Below are 16,000 nucleotides of genomic sequence, written 5' to 3' on the forward strand. Positions count from 1 at the left end.
AGAATCTGCTTTAAGTAAATACAACAAGTTGTTGAAAGATACTCAAATCATTCAAAATACAACTAGTACGAGTTTTCTTGATTTCAGTCGATGGAAACACATCATAAATACTTAAACATAAATACTTATACAAGTATTTCAAACTAATCTCCCAGACATTCGAGGAAATGTCGACTTATTTATAAAGCCGTAAGCTCTATGTACCTCGCGCCGGTAGCAACACAACAAAACTTTATATTTACAGGGAAAAAATATATTACATAAAATTGGACAGATTTAAGCCCCTGTAGGAATGCCTGTAGGTAACGAAGTAATGTAGTATACTATAGGTATAATAAAAAACATTTTGTAATTTATTATTTATTTATTTGTAAATACGAATGCTTTTGCTGACCCTCAACTTTGTGAAAATACTCGTAATATGACATTAATTTATCGATTATTTGGATTATTATATCTCAGTGTCGTCGCATTTTTTCCATTCAGGTGTTTTCGTACCTAAATCTTATGTATTTTGAACGTTTAACTACTTGAAAGGATAATAAGATAAGGAATTCTTGAATAAATGTCCTAAAGTTGGTTCTTGAAACAATTTATTAATTTATCATCCTCGTTTCATGCATGCTGTACTCGTATTAATTCAAGATGTGTGATACTTTTTAAAAGTGCTTTTTAAAAGCCTATTTGCAAAAATAAATGAGTTTTATTAGTTTTTTTTTATGTGCAAAACATTCACAAAAACATATAAAACACACGAGTAAAATCCTCGACAGTAGTTTATAGGAAAGCCTTTAGCAAATTTAATACAGTGGAAAAGAAAATACGGCTCCCCAAGGATTATCCCAAACATTTTATGAAGTAGCGATGTTTCTTACGTATTGCCTACAATTTTTCTGTTACTGAAATTGTTTATCGGCTGAGCACTTGACTTTTGGTGAAAGAGCTTTTTATGACCGCCTCGGATCTGATGAGATGTTTTTGGATAACAGAAAGTTCAGTTATTTTTAGTTTTTCTTTTTTATGTTGTGCTAGTTCGCGTGTAAGAATTTAACAGGGCAAATTAATTTTAGGGTATATCTGAAACTCACCTAACTTAAGTTTATTTTTCTTTTACATTACTTTATTGTACTAACATAAGTGCCATACATGTACTTTATTACATACATATAGGTAGTTTTGTCTATAACAATATGAGTAGGAGGAGTAAAGTAAATATTGCGTTGTTTAAAGAAGTCAGAGAATTTCGTGTACCTAAGTACCTTCGAACTTTTCAGTTTAAGGTTACTACATTAATTTGTTAGACGATACGCCTGATACACTTTCATAATGTTTTGTTATCGAGATCCAATAAATCCTTGAAAGATAATGTAGGTAACCTAAAATGGATACCTTTATAAATTCATGCACAACAAACAGCTGAAGAGTTTGCTTGTTTATTTATTTGCTTGAACGCTACAGAGGGCCTAATGTGAGTTTACATTACTCACACTCAGCCCACTGGTCTGATTTGAAAAATATTTTTGTGTTGGACAGCCCATTTATCGAGGAAGGCTTTAGGCTACTTAACATCATCCTACAGCCAACAGGGGTGGGGCAGTAAAGAAAAGTATTGCAAAAAGGGGAAATATTCAAGCTGTTTTCACGCGAATGAAGTCGCGGGCACAGCTAAAGACAAATAATAAGATGCTTCAGTGTTTAGTTTGATGTATCGTACTTAACTTTTTGTTGATAAAATACTTTTTCAGTCGTTACTTTAAAGTCTAGACTGGTAAGTATTCAGCAACTCTTCGAGTCCAAAGTAAACTCTAATCAATCTATATAACGCCGGCTCCATCTTAATATCGGTTGCACGTACTCGCCCGTACAAATATATTTGAGGAGCTTAACGTAGCGCTATGAGATATCGGGCGTGTCTCGCGAAGATTTTGCAACGACATTTACAGCGACGTTTATTGGACGATATATTCAAGGATTTTAACAAATCACATAGATAGGTTCCTAGATTCAAAAATATAGTATAGTATTTCTATAAAAAACAATCTATTGCGGCATTAGTTTGATTAAAGTTATTAACGTACTTCTGGGCTACTTCAGCCCTAGAGGGTAACTTTGGCTCAACAAAAAAGTATTGAAATTAAGCTAACATCTTGCAATCAATCAAAAATAAATAGGCGTCAGTAACGCTATCTAATATGCCCTGACGAATTATGTCGTTTGCTGCTATGAAGAGGTGGGAAATTAAATCCTTTTTTGTTTTGTTTGTATAGGGCAAATTACTTAATAATTTTAAATGTGTAATTAGTTGCATGCAAGTATATTATAATAATTTTGGCCACGTAGATAAGTATTAGCGAGGATTTAAATTACAGCTACATACTTATCACTTTTAAAATATTTACGTAGGTATTATGTATTTGCAGTACNCGCAGAACGACATCCGCGTAAAAGTTTAGATAATAACACACGCAGAAGTCATTAAAAGCATAACAAAACCCAACTTTTTAACGATAGGTACTAAGCAAGCCATATTGTTACTGCAAACTCTAAAACAAAATACCTAATTTGAAGTTAAAATGGTGCTGTAAAAGTAAGTAATAACGCGTAACGGTACCTATCCTATAACTACTCCATTTTTTATTATTTACAAGATGTGAATTTTAATCTTAAAATTAAAATATTAAATGGAAACAGAAGTTTCTAGCTAATAGCGTGGCTTGACGCAGCCACCCTCTTACATAAACTCATTAAAGAAAGTTTGTACAGTGATACTCTACCACAGTGCCGTAATAGCATGTAACTTTTATTAAACGTCAGGCGAAGATTACTGGAGCATAAAATATAATTACGAAGTTTATGTACATTAAGCTTGATCGATTTAGCAATGGCCTCTAGAAAATTCAATTAATCACGGAAACATATGAGTTTAGCGACAAAGCACTCTACAACGGCATTTAAATAATAAGTAGGATCCTTATTTGCGTACTGAAAATTCGACTTGTGTCTAGCCATGACAATCTAAAATATTTAGTAACTACAGTAGTGAAAATTATTAAAGTCAAGATACAAAAAAATTATACCTTAATTATTGTAAGTTTGGGACGACAGCTTTTATATGTCTGGTAAGTAATTACGGATTCGAGTACCACCCAATTATTTAGAGTGATAATAATTACTTAAAATGGAACAGAACTACCTTGGGTACTTAATGATGTTGCTTTGATTAAATATTTATTATATCCTCGTTTTAATATTAATACTTGTGTAATATCTTAGAATTACCTCCTATATTTCTAACCAATCTCTTGACTATATCCCAACTGGAGTACTTCTAGCCACTCAGATTAAAACTCAATTCACGTAGAATAACATTGATTCTGTCTAGTGACTTCTCCGCTCTCGATCCGTTGAAAAATCGGTTAAAAAACCGATTTAAAGCTTCCAGCTGAGTATCGATTTCGCATTACCGGGCCCTGCAGCGCATCTGATAGGGCCAGCATCCGTTGTACTATCGCCGCGCCGTCAATCTGCCGCAATGTTGGACGAAAATTCCAGATTTAGGATCATCTGACGACCTAAGATCTAAAATCTTAACTTATGGTCAGATTAGCTGACTTATGTTTTTGTTTATTTGGTTTTACACCAATAGCACACGTGGTAACATAAAAAGGCTGTAATGAGTGATAGGGTTTTATAAGCTATCCTATATTATACCTATTGTATGTTGCAGCTTGCACTTCAACTTGTGAAAAATATAAGGTGTATCAAAAATGGGAATCCCAACTAATATTATAAATGCGAAAGTAACTCTGTCTGTCTGTCTGTCTGTTACGCTTTCCCGCTTAAACCTCGCAACCGATTTTGATGAAATTTGGCATAGAGATAGTTTGAGTCCCGGGAAAGAACATAGGATAGTTTTTATCCCGGTTTTTGAAACAGGGACGCGCGCGATAAAGTTTTTCTGTGACAGACAAAATTCCACGCGGGCGAAGCCGGGGGCGGAAAGCTAGTAGTTAAATATGTTTTAGTTTTTTTTAAAGTTTCGTTAAATCATAGCCACTTGGAGAGATTACAATGTTTTTTTAATTATCTCAGTGATGCTTGGATAATATCCTGCGAATTCGTAGAAAAATACTGTTATCCATTTACTGTAAGAGATATTCTTTTAAGAAACTTGTTATTCTTTCATTGCGTCACAAAGCGGGCGACACCACTTTGCACTCGATCCAAGCCAACTCGAGCTTCGAACACTTCTATTTACCTTCTATTTTACTTCTGATCAATTGCGTTTCGGATTCTAGGAAACTTTACTTATCCCGAGTTTCTAAGAAACTGTAGATAATATCTTCCCTGTACAGGAGTCTCGGAAATAATATAAATGCGTTTCTGACGCCCGCCCGTATTCAAAAACATTATGATGATTATTTGGTCTCACAGTGCGCGTGGACTCACAGGGTGACACAATGAACCAATCACAGAGTTCTATTCAACCCTGTGCGTTCGATTTACTGTTTCACTTAAGCAAGCGTTTGTGAGTACGGGCGTGAGTCAGCGTTAAAAGACATAGACAAAAGATTACTCACGCCTTATAAAAGTCATATCAGTCCATCTTACAGCTAATCTTGATTAATTATTTTCCTAACTGCTACAAACTTCCCATTATCCCCGTCCTACTTCGCAGGAAAACGCCCTACGCTATTCTGCACTAATAGTCGATATTTATTTCTTTCTGGGAACAAAGCAGGTGTAAGATACACCTATACATACGAGTATAGGTACAGTAATACTTCCTACTACTGACCAGAGCATTAAAAGTAGGTACCTACCTCAAGTACTATTTTGTGTCACTCTACTGGCATGCGAGTTATTGAACTAAGGGCTGATTTTACCATCGTCGGATAACTTTTAAGTGAAAAATAAACTTGTCATTTTGACATAATTATTTCCTATACTGAAACTGTCAATGTATCAAACTTATTATAAGATTAATATTTACTCTTGTTTGGTCGAATCCACCCAAAGACTTACTTGTTGTTGTATCTCTTCGTAATTGATTAAATAATTTCTTCTAATTTAATCGATAGTAGCGTCAAACATCAAGCAGCACTTGCGGTGCTCGTAAACTAAGCCATTAAAGCTAACCGCGGCGGCCATTAGCGAAGTAATTTTACACTGCACTGCACTAATTAAGGACTCTGGATGTCGGGAGCAATCCTGTTCATTGTCAATCTGCATAATTGTAGCGTCATCTCGCAATAAAATCTATCTTTCTTTCTAAATATAAAACGAGAAACTGACTGATTGACTGACATATCAACGCACAGCCTAAACGGCTAAACGTAGGCACTTGAAATTTGGAAAGGACGTAGCTTATAGGTACCGCAGAGGTGCACTAAGAAAGGAATTCACGAAATTCCCACGGGAACGGGAATTAGCGGGAAAATCCTTTTGTATGAAAAATCTAAACCGCTTAAGTTAGACGCTTGAAATTTGGCATGCAGGTAGGTACCTTAGTAAACTTAAAGCTTAGTTACAACAGGATATTGCAAAATTCCCACGGGAACGGGAGTTAGCGGGAAAAATCATTTGTATGAAAAAATCTAAACCGCGTAAGATAGATGACGGGGGTAAAACGGGATCCACGCGTACGAAGTCGCGGGCGGCCGCTAGTATCCTATAAAACTCAAGTTCAAGGAACCAATGGCGTGTCGTGACAGGTATTAGAGCTTGTTCCTTTGCGACGTCGACGAGTTATCGGAGGGACAAACTTGTCGTATTTAATATAAAAATCTATAAATAACTCCATTAATCCTTCAAGGCCCGCGAATCTAGACACAATAGATAATCAATTGTTATGACATTAATGAATGCCGTCTGGGACTCAAGCGGTTAAGTGTATAGGATAATATCGTGTGAAACCTAATTTACTTGAACTTCACAAGTTTTAAAAAAGAGCAGGTAACAAAGAAAAGTTAGAGCAAATGTTTAATATTTCAGTTCATTTAAAAGTTAACGTCAAAATAAAGAAAATTATGCAATAAAAACTCAGCTCGCAATATCAACACATTAAAAGTTTCGCTGAAGGAGCGACACTCCGAAATACACATTATTTATCGTCAGTGCCTGCAGCTCAAGTTTGCGAAACTAGTTTTCCATTCAGCGACGCAAAGAATAACAAAGCGTTTTAAATATTCAGATTTGAGAGTCGCGACGAGTCAATGTTTGTTTAAAATTAACAGGAGAGCGTGGTTGAAGCTGGGTCAACAACTATCCATGATAGGTCTCCTTCTATCCCTAGTTGATAGCACTTTTACCCAAATTTTATACGAATTACCTAAGCAAAACCATGAGCCTGTATTTAGTTTAATAATAGCTATTATTCATAGACAAACAAAGCTAAAACTCCTATACAGTAGCGCCTTCCTTTTTGCATGAACATGCTTAAGTACTTATACTTTCTCACGCCAAGACTACGCAAAATCACTGATACATGTGGTCTTAATAGACAAGAAACTTTTGAAATAGGTATAACCATCCTCCCATCGAATTCATTTTCGTATAAGTTTTCAAGAAAACATTTGAAAGTCGTCAATTAAAGTAATGTCGCTTGAAACAAAAGACTGTTTTCTTAGAATACGTTATTACTTAAACGAACCTTTGAGTTTATTCTATGAGTGTTATTTGGTTGTCAGTAAAGTCCTTATTCAAAGGATAGCTAATCACAATGATTGAAGTATAACCCGGCTACAGTGTAAGTTATTTTCGTCCTCAATCTTTCGCTTAGAAGGTTGCTCTTAGCAACAAATATTAATTATCCCATTTTCTGGGAACATCGTTTGGTACGATTAAGCTTACTTTATACATTTTTCTTTTAATAATAAATAAATATCACGTTCAAGGAATGATGAGAAGGTAGCAAGAAAATATAATCAATGACATATTGAAAATGTGGAAAAAGTATTTTAAAGAAGAAGAGACAAATTGTTTCATTTCAGTAAAAGCTCCTTTTTAAGAGCTTTATGAAAGGGAAAATAGAGATTCTTTTTTCCAGTAGGTTTAATCTGCGTAAGAAGTACCTACCTAATATAAAATATTATATGTACAGTCGCGGAATGAAAAGGTTCGTCACCTTAGTGTCGGTTTTCGCTNGAGTCTGTTGTCCAAAGAGCTGTTGTCGGTAGTCTGTGCCGCGGGGCTCGGTTCTACATTTTTGCTTACCTGAAACTTCGGCTTCATCAAGAGAGCCGAATTAAGCTACTGAAATCGCAAAAACTGCAATTTTCGAATTAATTGGGCAGCGCGTCAACTCCGAACAATTGCGGAGCTTTTTGCTCGTTACGCGCAGCGCTTGGAGTCTTGAGAGTCTGTTGTCGGTAGTCTGTGCCGCGGGGCTCGGTTCTACATTTTTGCTTACCTGAAACTTCGGCTTCATCAAGAGACCCGAATTAAGCTACTGAAATCGCAAAAACTGCAAATCGCGGAGCTTTTTGCTCGTTACGCGCAGCGCTTGGAGTTTCGAGTCTGTTGTCCAAAGAGCTGTTGTCGGTAGTCTGTGCCGCGGGGCTCGGTTCTACATTTTTGCTTACCTGAAATATCGGCTTCTCGATCAAGAGCCGAATTAAGCTACTGAAATCGCAAAAACTGCAATTTCCGAATTAATTGGGTCGCGCGTCAACTCCGAACAATTGCGGAGGTTTTTGCTCGTTACGCGCAGCGCTTGGAGTTTCGAGTCTGTTGTCCAAAGAGCTGTTGTCGGTAGTCTGTGCCGCGGGGCTCGGTTCTAAATTTTTGCTTACCTGAAACTTCGGCTTCATCAAGAGAGCCGAATTAAGCTACTGAAATCGCAAAAACTGCAAATCGCGGAGGTTTTTGCTCGTTACGCGCAGCGCTTGGAGTTTCGAGTCTGTTGTCCAAAGAGCTGTTGTCGGTAGTCTGTGCCGNCTCTCCCAAGGCTTTCCATAATGAATGCATACTTACCTACATACGTACCTCATTACAAATAAGTAGATTAATTATTTTTTCACTAGACAGCAACCCTAACAGCGTAAGAAGAGATCAGAGGCACGCGATAGAAAGAGACAAAACTTGTAGGTGAATAAAATTGTAGGTACGTAGTGCTGTGCGAGCTGAATTCCACTGTATCGCGTCGTAGCAAGACTCGCATTTATTTAAAACGTCTTGCGGAGTAATCCTTCTGTACCTGTACTATTACTTATTCTGTGGTTGCACCATCTTATTGAACAAACATCGATTATTATTAGTCACGGTTAAAGTAAGTTGGTGCAACTAAGCCTAAAAGATCATTTTGCAAAAATGTAAACTTACCCAGTCTGATGTTCGGACTGTACCTACCTGTTTCATTGTGCCCACCTGCAGCGAACAGTTTGATTGATTGTGATTAGCCGAGTGTGGACGGGAGGAAATTGCTGGAGGTTTGGTTTCCGCACTTTTATAATTACAAATGCCAGCTTCGCTAGATATGTTCCTGAAAATACCTTTGTATTTTACACATAAGTATCGTTTCCGTTCGTTTCAGCCAAATGACGTCCACTGCCGGACAAAGGCCTCCCCCAAGGATTTCCACAACAACCGGTCCTGCGCCGCCTGCATCCAGGCTCTTCCCGCGACTTTAACCAGATCGTCGGTCCACCTAGTGGGGAGCCTGCCCACACTACGTCTTCCGGCCCGTTTTCACCACAAAATAACTTTTCTGCCCCAACGACCATCAGCTCTGCGAGCTATGTGCCACTTGATTTTTTAAGCAATTCTGCGGGCTATTTCCGACACTGACATTTTATCATCATCATCATTTCAGCCATAGGACATCCATTGCTGAACATAGGCCTCCACCAATGACTTCCACATCGCACGGTTGATAGCGACCAGCGCCTTTCTGCTACCTTTATCAGGTCGTCGGTCCACCTTGTGGGTGGACGTCCCACGACATTTAAACATGTTAACATTCGGTTTGCGAACTTCAAATCCAACTTATAAATAATAGAAAGTGACCACGGCGCGGCGGACGATAATTATGTCTATGTTTCTTTCGTCATTGGCGAATTAAATTGGTCTTGATTAGTTTCATCCCAGTAACTAATTTGTACGCCACTCACAGGCCAAACATAGAGCTCTACTCATTATGTACCACCTGAATTCCACATGTTCACCTATGTTTTTACAAAATATAAATGATTTGATTTGTGAACTCCTAACTCTAGCATCATAGCGTGATTAGGTACATTTAGTTGCACTTCAAATAAAATTACACGGGCCCCGCTGGGAAATGACATCCCTAACTTATTCTTTACGGCCTACCGCGAAAATGGCTTGTTCCCAAATAAATTATATTGTTAAATTCTTTATAAACCAATTTGCCGCGAAACCGCAAATGGAGCCCTAAGGTATTCGGCTGGAGCACGAAATTGGCCAATAGCCACTTACCACGTCATAAGGTGATATAATTACTTTTGTTGTTCTTCGCTTGAGGCCCAAACTTTTGCTGGTTTGTCAACTTTGATATTTATCTTCTTTTAGATAAGTGGAAATGAAAGAAATCGTAGACGTTTTATCTCATTCCCTTACAATAATAATATTCTAGTTCACATAAAAACAAATTCGCATTAATGCTACAATGCGTACAACTTAGCTAAGTAAGTAAGAACGTGACCACATTAAACAAAATAAATATTTGTTTCGCTCGTGGTATTCATGATATGATGTAAGTAAGTAGAACTTACATTAATAGGTACAGTTTAAGTTGGTGAAAATAAAATAAATAAATAAAATAATAATAGGTACATTTATGATCACAAAAATTCGTTATCTAAATGAACTTTTGGTGGAATTGGTTGGTATTAAAGTGCGGTCATTTCTAGATTTTTGCTACCTAAGGGGATAGCAATTGTGTGTTATTGCATTTTTTATCACTGACATCGTATCTTTTTATGTCTTACGTGATAGGAAAACCCTATGTGGATTACGAGAGATCATTTCGATCAGAGATCATAATCTGGGATTATACTTTAATAAAATAGTATTGTGTAAGTTGGGAGCCCCAGTGACTATCGCCAGTACACGAAAAAGCACAGAATGTCCCTTACGAAAGCTACGAGTAAGTAGTTAGTTACTTAGCTTCATGTATCTAACTCTATTTTTTCAATACTCACCATTACAAAAAAGGTATATGAAGCAATTAAAGATATTTATAAAATAAGATTTAGAAAAAAATGACGAATATCTTGGGACTGAAATTTGTTGCCTGCTGCTGCTGTCTTTCCCGAACACTATATTCCCGGCCTTTTCAAGGCAAGAGTGAATAGGCACTTACATGGCAGATATGTACCATCCTAGACTGCATCTCACTTAACACCAGCCAGCTGAGATTGCGGTCAAATACCTGCCTCGTTATGCATTAAAAAAATGATTAAATAAATACACGATAGTGTCAGTGTAAAAAATGCCACCCTAATAACGTTCGACTGTATTTTATTTGTCTTTGGACATCTTATTTCCTCATCTATCTAAATAATCAAGGCTGCTTCTATTACAGTTCCTTTCCTTTTAACCAGCTCGGGCCGGTTGCGCGAAGTTGCGGCCGCAAATCGAAGTTCTACGTTCGTCCGGAATCCGTATAAACGCTCCAGCCGAAGATTCGCATTCTTTGTTATTTGAAAACTTCCCCGCTTCACTCATCTGCAGTTTAAGTGCATTTATAAGTTTCGAACTCTTTAACCTCATAAGTAGCAAGTACTCGTATCAGCGAACCGTTTAACTCGGGTAAAACTTACAAACTGATTCATATTACGTGGTTAAGACGTTATGGTTTACCTAATATTCGTTTTATGATGTAGGTAAAGCCCGTTTCTATTACTGAAGCATTAGTTAGGTCGATTGACGGATTCAATCTTCGTTTCGTAAGAAAATATTTTTTTACTGTCCGTAGTTAAAAAAATCGTTTCTGAATACGAGAATAGGACATTAATAATCTTTTTACTGTCTGCAGCTAAATCTAAATGCTAAGATTTGGGAATTTATCGACGTATTATCCCTAATGTGATAACTGGTGTACCCAAACTATGTAGAGGTAGGTATCTTCATGAAGTTATAGTGCTTCTGGCTTTCAATATCCATAATTTTTACCTACTTAAATTTATCACAGTGCCCTTAGTTAGTCTGTTACGCAGATGAGAATACTTGCTTTACTATTACGTCAGGCGCCAAATAAACACTGACTGTAGAAGAAATAGAAACATCGTTAAGTTAATGGCACATTGGACATTGCTCTTCCTCATAAAAATGATAAGTAAGCGTATTACATTCAATATTGCACTTATAATGGTGGATGGTATACACAAGGTGGACAGATGACCTCATAAAGATGGAAGAAGACGTTGGATGCAGGCCGCTACCAACCAGCCAATCTGGAAATCATTGGGGGAGGCATACATATGTTCAGCAGTGGACATCCTGTGGCTGAAATGATGATGAAGACATTGTGTTAACGTGCTAGTTTGTGCTCAGTCGCAGGGAATTTTAATTAAAAAATGAAGAGATTTAGTATTGTGCATACCGGCACAATCTGAAAAACTTCTTTGAATTCATATGCAACTTATGATCTGAGATATGCAACCAGCTAGCAGATAGCCAGATTGGTCGGCAGCGGCCACTGCCAGCAGTGAGCAGATGCTGGATGCAAGCCGCTGCCGGCCAATCTGGAAATCATTGGGGGAGGCCTATGTTCAGCTATGGACGTCGTGTAGCTGAATGGGTACTAGGTTCTTTTAATTTCGTTGCGGGTCCAATGACAGTTTAACTTTCCCCAGGGACAAACTTGACCTTCTCTGGTTGGGTTTTTATTGGCAGTCCAGCTGTAGATCCTGGCTGCTTAGGAGTTGCAGCGGTGGGAACGAAAGATGGGAATGGTCCCGACTATGTTGTGTTAATGTGCATTAGTTTGTGCGCAGGGCAGGCGCAGGGCGGGGCCGGCGTGCGGCTCGCGCATGGCTCTGCTGTACCGCGCCACGCGGCTCAAGGACCGCGCAGACACGCACGTGTTCACGTTCGTGGTCACGCGCTCCGCCACGCGCGAGCCCGACCGCGACGTCACCTCCAAGGACTTCTGCTGCGCGCACCAGCGATGGGCCGTCGCGTTCAGCCGCACCGACACCTCGCTCGGTCAGTATCGTACGAGCTATCATCAGCCTTCTTAGTCTTCCCTCAGTCTATGAACCGAGATGCAACGTGACGGAGTACACTCTATGGAGCTAGCCCCAAGCGTATAGGCAAACGTTCGCGGTCACGCGTGAGCCCGACCGCGACGTCACGTCTAAGGACTTCTGCTGTGCGCACCAGTGATGGGCCGTCGCGTTCAGCCGCACCGACACCTCGCTCGGTCAGTATCGTACGAGCTATCATCAGCCTTCTTAGTCTTCCCGCAGTCGTTGGACTGAGAGCGGAGTATCATCTATCTAGTTATGCAAACGTTCGTGTTCACGCGCGAGCTCGATCGCGAAGTCACATCCAAGGACTGTAATGCAGTCAGTATCGCAGAGCAATTGGCAGTCTTCCCAGTCTTCCATCAGTCGTGGAACTGAGATGCAATATGGCGTAGTATACTCTACCAAGCCAGCTCCAAGCGTATAGGCAAACGTTCGCGGTCACGCGTGAGCCCGACCGCGACGTCACGTCTAAGGACTTCTGCTGTGCGCACCAGTGATGGGCCGTCGCGTTCAGCCGCACCGACACCTCGCTCGGTCAGTATCGTACGAGCTATCATCAGCCTTCTTAGTCTTCCCGCAGTCGTTGGACTGAGAGCGGAGTATCATCTATCTAGTTATGCAAACGTTCGTGTTCACGCGCGAGCTCGATCGCGACGTCACATCTAAGGACTGTAATGCAGTCAGTATCGCAGAGCAATTGGCAGTCTTCCCAGTCTTCCATCAGTCGTGGAACTGAGATGCAATATGGCGTAGTATACCTACTCTACCAAGCCAGCTTCAAGTGTATATGCAAACGTTCGTGGTCACGCGTGAATCTGACAGCGAAGTCACCTCCAAGGACTTTTGCTGCGCGCACCAGCGATGGGCCGTCGCGTTCAGCCGCACCGACACCTCGCTCGGTAAGTATCGTAAAGCAATTGGCAGCCTTCTTAGTCTTTCCGCAGTTGTTGGACTGAGAGCGGAGTATCCTCTATCTAGTTAGCTCCAGGCATATAGGCAAACGTTCGTATTCATTCGCGAGTCCACCACGACGTCACCTCCAAGGACTTCTGCTGCGCGCACCAGATAAATCGCTCGGTCACTATTACATGAGCTATCATCAGCATTCCCTTAGTCGGTATAGGCATACCTACACTACCCAGCTAGCTCTAAGCGTATGTACCTAGATAAATGTAACATTAGACTTCGATTCATATCATTTTTAGATTTCTCACATAAATTTCCTTTTCAGGTGTATATTTAGTATGGCGCGGCGCGTGCGAGGGCATGCGCGTGTACGTCGACTTCACCTTCACGTTGCTGAGCCGCGACCACTTCACCGCCAATGAGGGCTTCTCCGGCAAGCAGGTCCGGTTCAGCTCCGGCTGCGCCGCGCAGGGCCGCGGCCGCTGCGTGTCGCTCACCGAGCTCAACGCCAAGTTCGCGGACGCGCGCGGCGAGTTCCAGCTCGAGCTCAGCATGTCGCGCGTGCGCACGCTCTACTCCTGCGAGCTGCGCGCACCGCGCCTCGATACTCCACCTTTCGCATTCGCCGGTTTCGATTGGTCCGTTTCTGCGACCGCCGGCAACAAAGAACCACTATCGCTGAGGCTGATGCGACTGTCCGGGGAGGGCCAGCGATGCCGAGTGAGATACGCTCTCGCACTCGGCGAGGGAGAACGGCGGCTCCACTCCGGCCCACTCGAGTGCGTTTGCGACGCCGAGGGGCGCACGCCACCATGGAACCCGCGGCCGCCGAATCGTCTTCTCAACAAGGGAGTCCGCCTCACAGTGGAGCTGCTATGGGCGCGGGCTCTCGCCGAGCTGGCCGTGCCCACGGCCGGGCGGGCGGCGACGTGTTACGACCGCGACAAGCAGGCGTGGTCGGTGCGCGTGGACATGCACTCGGAGACGGTGCGGCTTCACATGCTGTACCGCGACGTGCACCACGTGCCGCGCAACCACCTGCGCTACGTCAGCTGGTCGGCGTGGCTGGTGCGCGCCGCGCCCGCGCCCGGTGAGCCCGACGCCGAGGAGCTGCCCGGCGCTCCCTTCGAGCACTACTATGCGCAGGAGAGCGCCGACGAGGGCCTCATGATGGAGACCTCGCTCCGCGTCGAGGACGTTTCTCGAGCCGGGTGCCCTTTTCTGCACTCGGGCAGTGAACTTCGTGTACGCCTCGAATGGGGCGACACTTACTTGCTCTTCCAGGCTACTTATCATGTATACGACGATCTGTGTCGTCTGCATGGACATCAAATGAGGTGCGTTGTGCAATATAATGTAATTAGTTTGTGTTGTGCCTCCTTGGTTTTGGCCGTGTTGTGATCGCATGCGCTTGTTGCAGACGCGAGATCGCCGCGTTGCAGGCAGAGAACTACTCGCTGGAGCGGCAGCTGTTCAGCTACCAGAAGAGCCTGGCGTACGCGCAGGCGCAGGCCGGCGAGCCGGCGGCGGCGGAGGCGGCGGGCCGGCGCTCGCCCGCCGAGCGCTCGCTGTCCACCGACACGGAGTACGCGTGAGACGGGCCTGATTGTGTTCAACGCGCGTCGTGGCCGCCTTCGAATTGCCCGATCTCCTCTTCTATCTTTTCGACTGACTCTGACGTTTTTGAGCGATTTATCTATTTTTCTAGACGTTTTATGGCGAGGTGCGCCTCGTCCGCACCGCTTCCCGCCGGTCGCCTGCACTCTCGCCGCTGGAATCTATCGATAGCCGATTATTATACTCGACTACTTTTCTATTTATCTGTACATAAAATATATTTAGATATTATTATATTATGTATATTTCTTAAACTTGAAACTCGAATTCATATACTGCAACAGTCGATTTATGAATAAAAGTCCGTAAAATATATTAATTTTGTATTTTATTTATTACATTATCCTTCCTGCCCCGTACAACCAAACTGTGGAATGGACTGTCGTCTGCGGTGTTTCCGGACGGAATAAAGGCCGGCAACGCACCTGTAACGCCCCTGGGTCTGCGGGTGTCTATGGGCGACGGTAATCACTTACCATCAGGTGATCCGTCTGCTCGTTTGCCTCCTGTCACATAAAAAAAAATCCTTAGTACCTACATAGGGAATCATGAAAGTAAATAGTAAGGCTTTAATAATAATCTAAGGTATTAATGCCCGTTTTCACCATCAATCCCTAATTTTAAGTGGTATGGTAACGCTTAACATGAATTTTATTTTCATAGGGGTCACTTAAAAATTTCGGAGTGATGGTGAAAGCGGGCATAAGTCAAACATTCTATTTAGGGAGCTTTTTACTCGAATTATGAGAACATTTCACTGCCTTGGGAACGTAGGTAGGTAAATAATGTAACCACATTAGCGAAAATATACGTGACTAAAGAGTTACTGATACAAGGTTTCTACATTTAGGTACAGCGTTTAGTACTTCAATGTCTTTAAAATTAGGCTACAATGGTGAATAAAGATTTTAGAGAACGGCGCGCCGTTCTGTGAAAATACAGATTGACGGGTAAGTAAAAAAAAAAGTATGCACTAAACAGGCACTACAAAATGTTGTAAGAATAAGATCAAAGTTAAAACCATTATTAATCAATATCAGGCAGGGAGTACCGATAGTTTCGATACTGGTACTAATTAATACTATTCGCAGGAAGAGCCTGGATGCGGGCAGCGCAGGACCGTTCATTATGGAAAACCTTTGGGGAGGCTTTTGTCCAGCAGTGGACGTCATTTGGCTGAAATGGAATAATGTAAAAAGTCGAATATCGATATTACAATACCATGCATAGATTGATTAAAAACTATTGATTCTATCGATAAA

General features: G+C 41.5%; 1 protein-coding gene across 2 annotated transcripts in view; it reads left to right on the forward strand.

Annotated features, from left to right (window-relative positions):
* LOC114359588 (uncharacterized) overlaps positions 1 to 15,034 on the forward strand; it is a 43,466-nt gene extending 28,432 nt beyond the window's left edge. The window contains exons 2-4 of one of the 2 annotated variants that reach the window (XM_028314040.1): positions 11,950 to 12,171; positions 13,447 to 14,458; positions 14,542 to 15,034. In XM_028314040.1, the coding sequence (XP_028169841.1) occupies positions 11,997 to 12,171; positions 13,447 to 14,458; positions 14,542 to 14,716 (1,362 nt within the window). In that variant the 5' untranslated portion in view covers positions 11,950 to 11,996 and the 3' untranslated portion in view covers positions 14,717 to 15,034. The remainder of the gene's footprint in view (positions 1 to 11,949; positions 12,172 to 13,446; positions 14,459 to 14,541) is intronic. The other variant, XM_028314038.1, reaches the window with a different exon arrangement.
* The last annotated feature ends 966 nt before the right edge of the window (positions 15,035 to 16,000 follow it).

The sequence above is a fragment of the Ostrinia furnacalis genome, unplaced genomic scaffold, assembly GCF_004193835.3.
Source record: "Ostrinia furnacalis isolate ACB-3 unplaced genomic scaffold, ASM419383v2 OfSCF4495, whole genome shotgun sequence".
Lineage (NCBI taxonomy): Eukaryota > Metazoa > Arthropoda > Insecta > Lepidoptera > Crambidae > Ostrinia > Ostrinia furnacalis.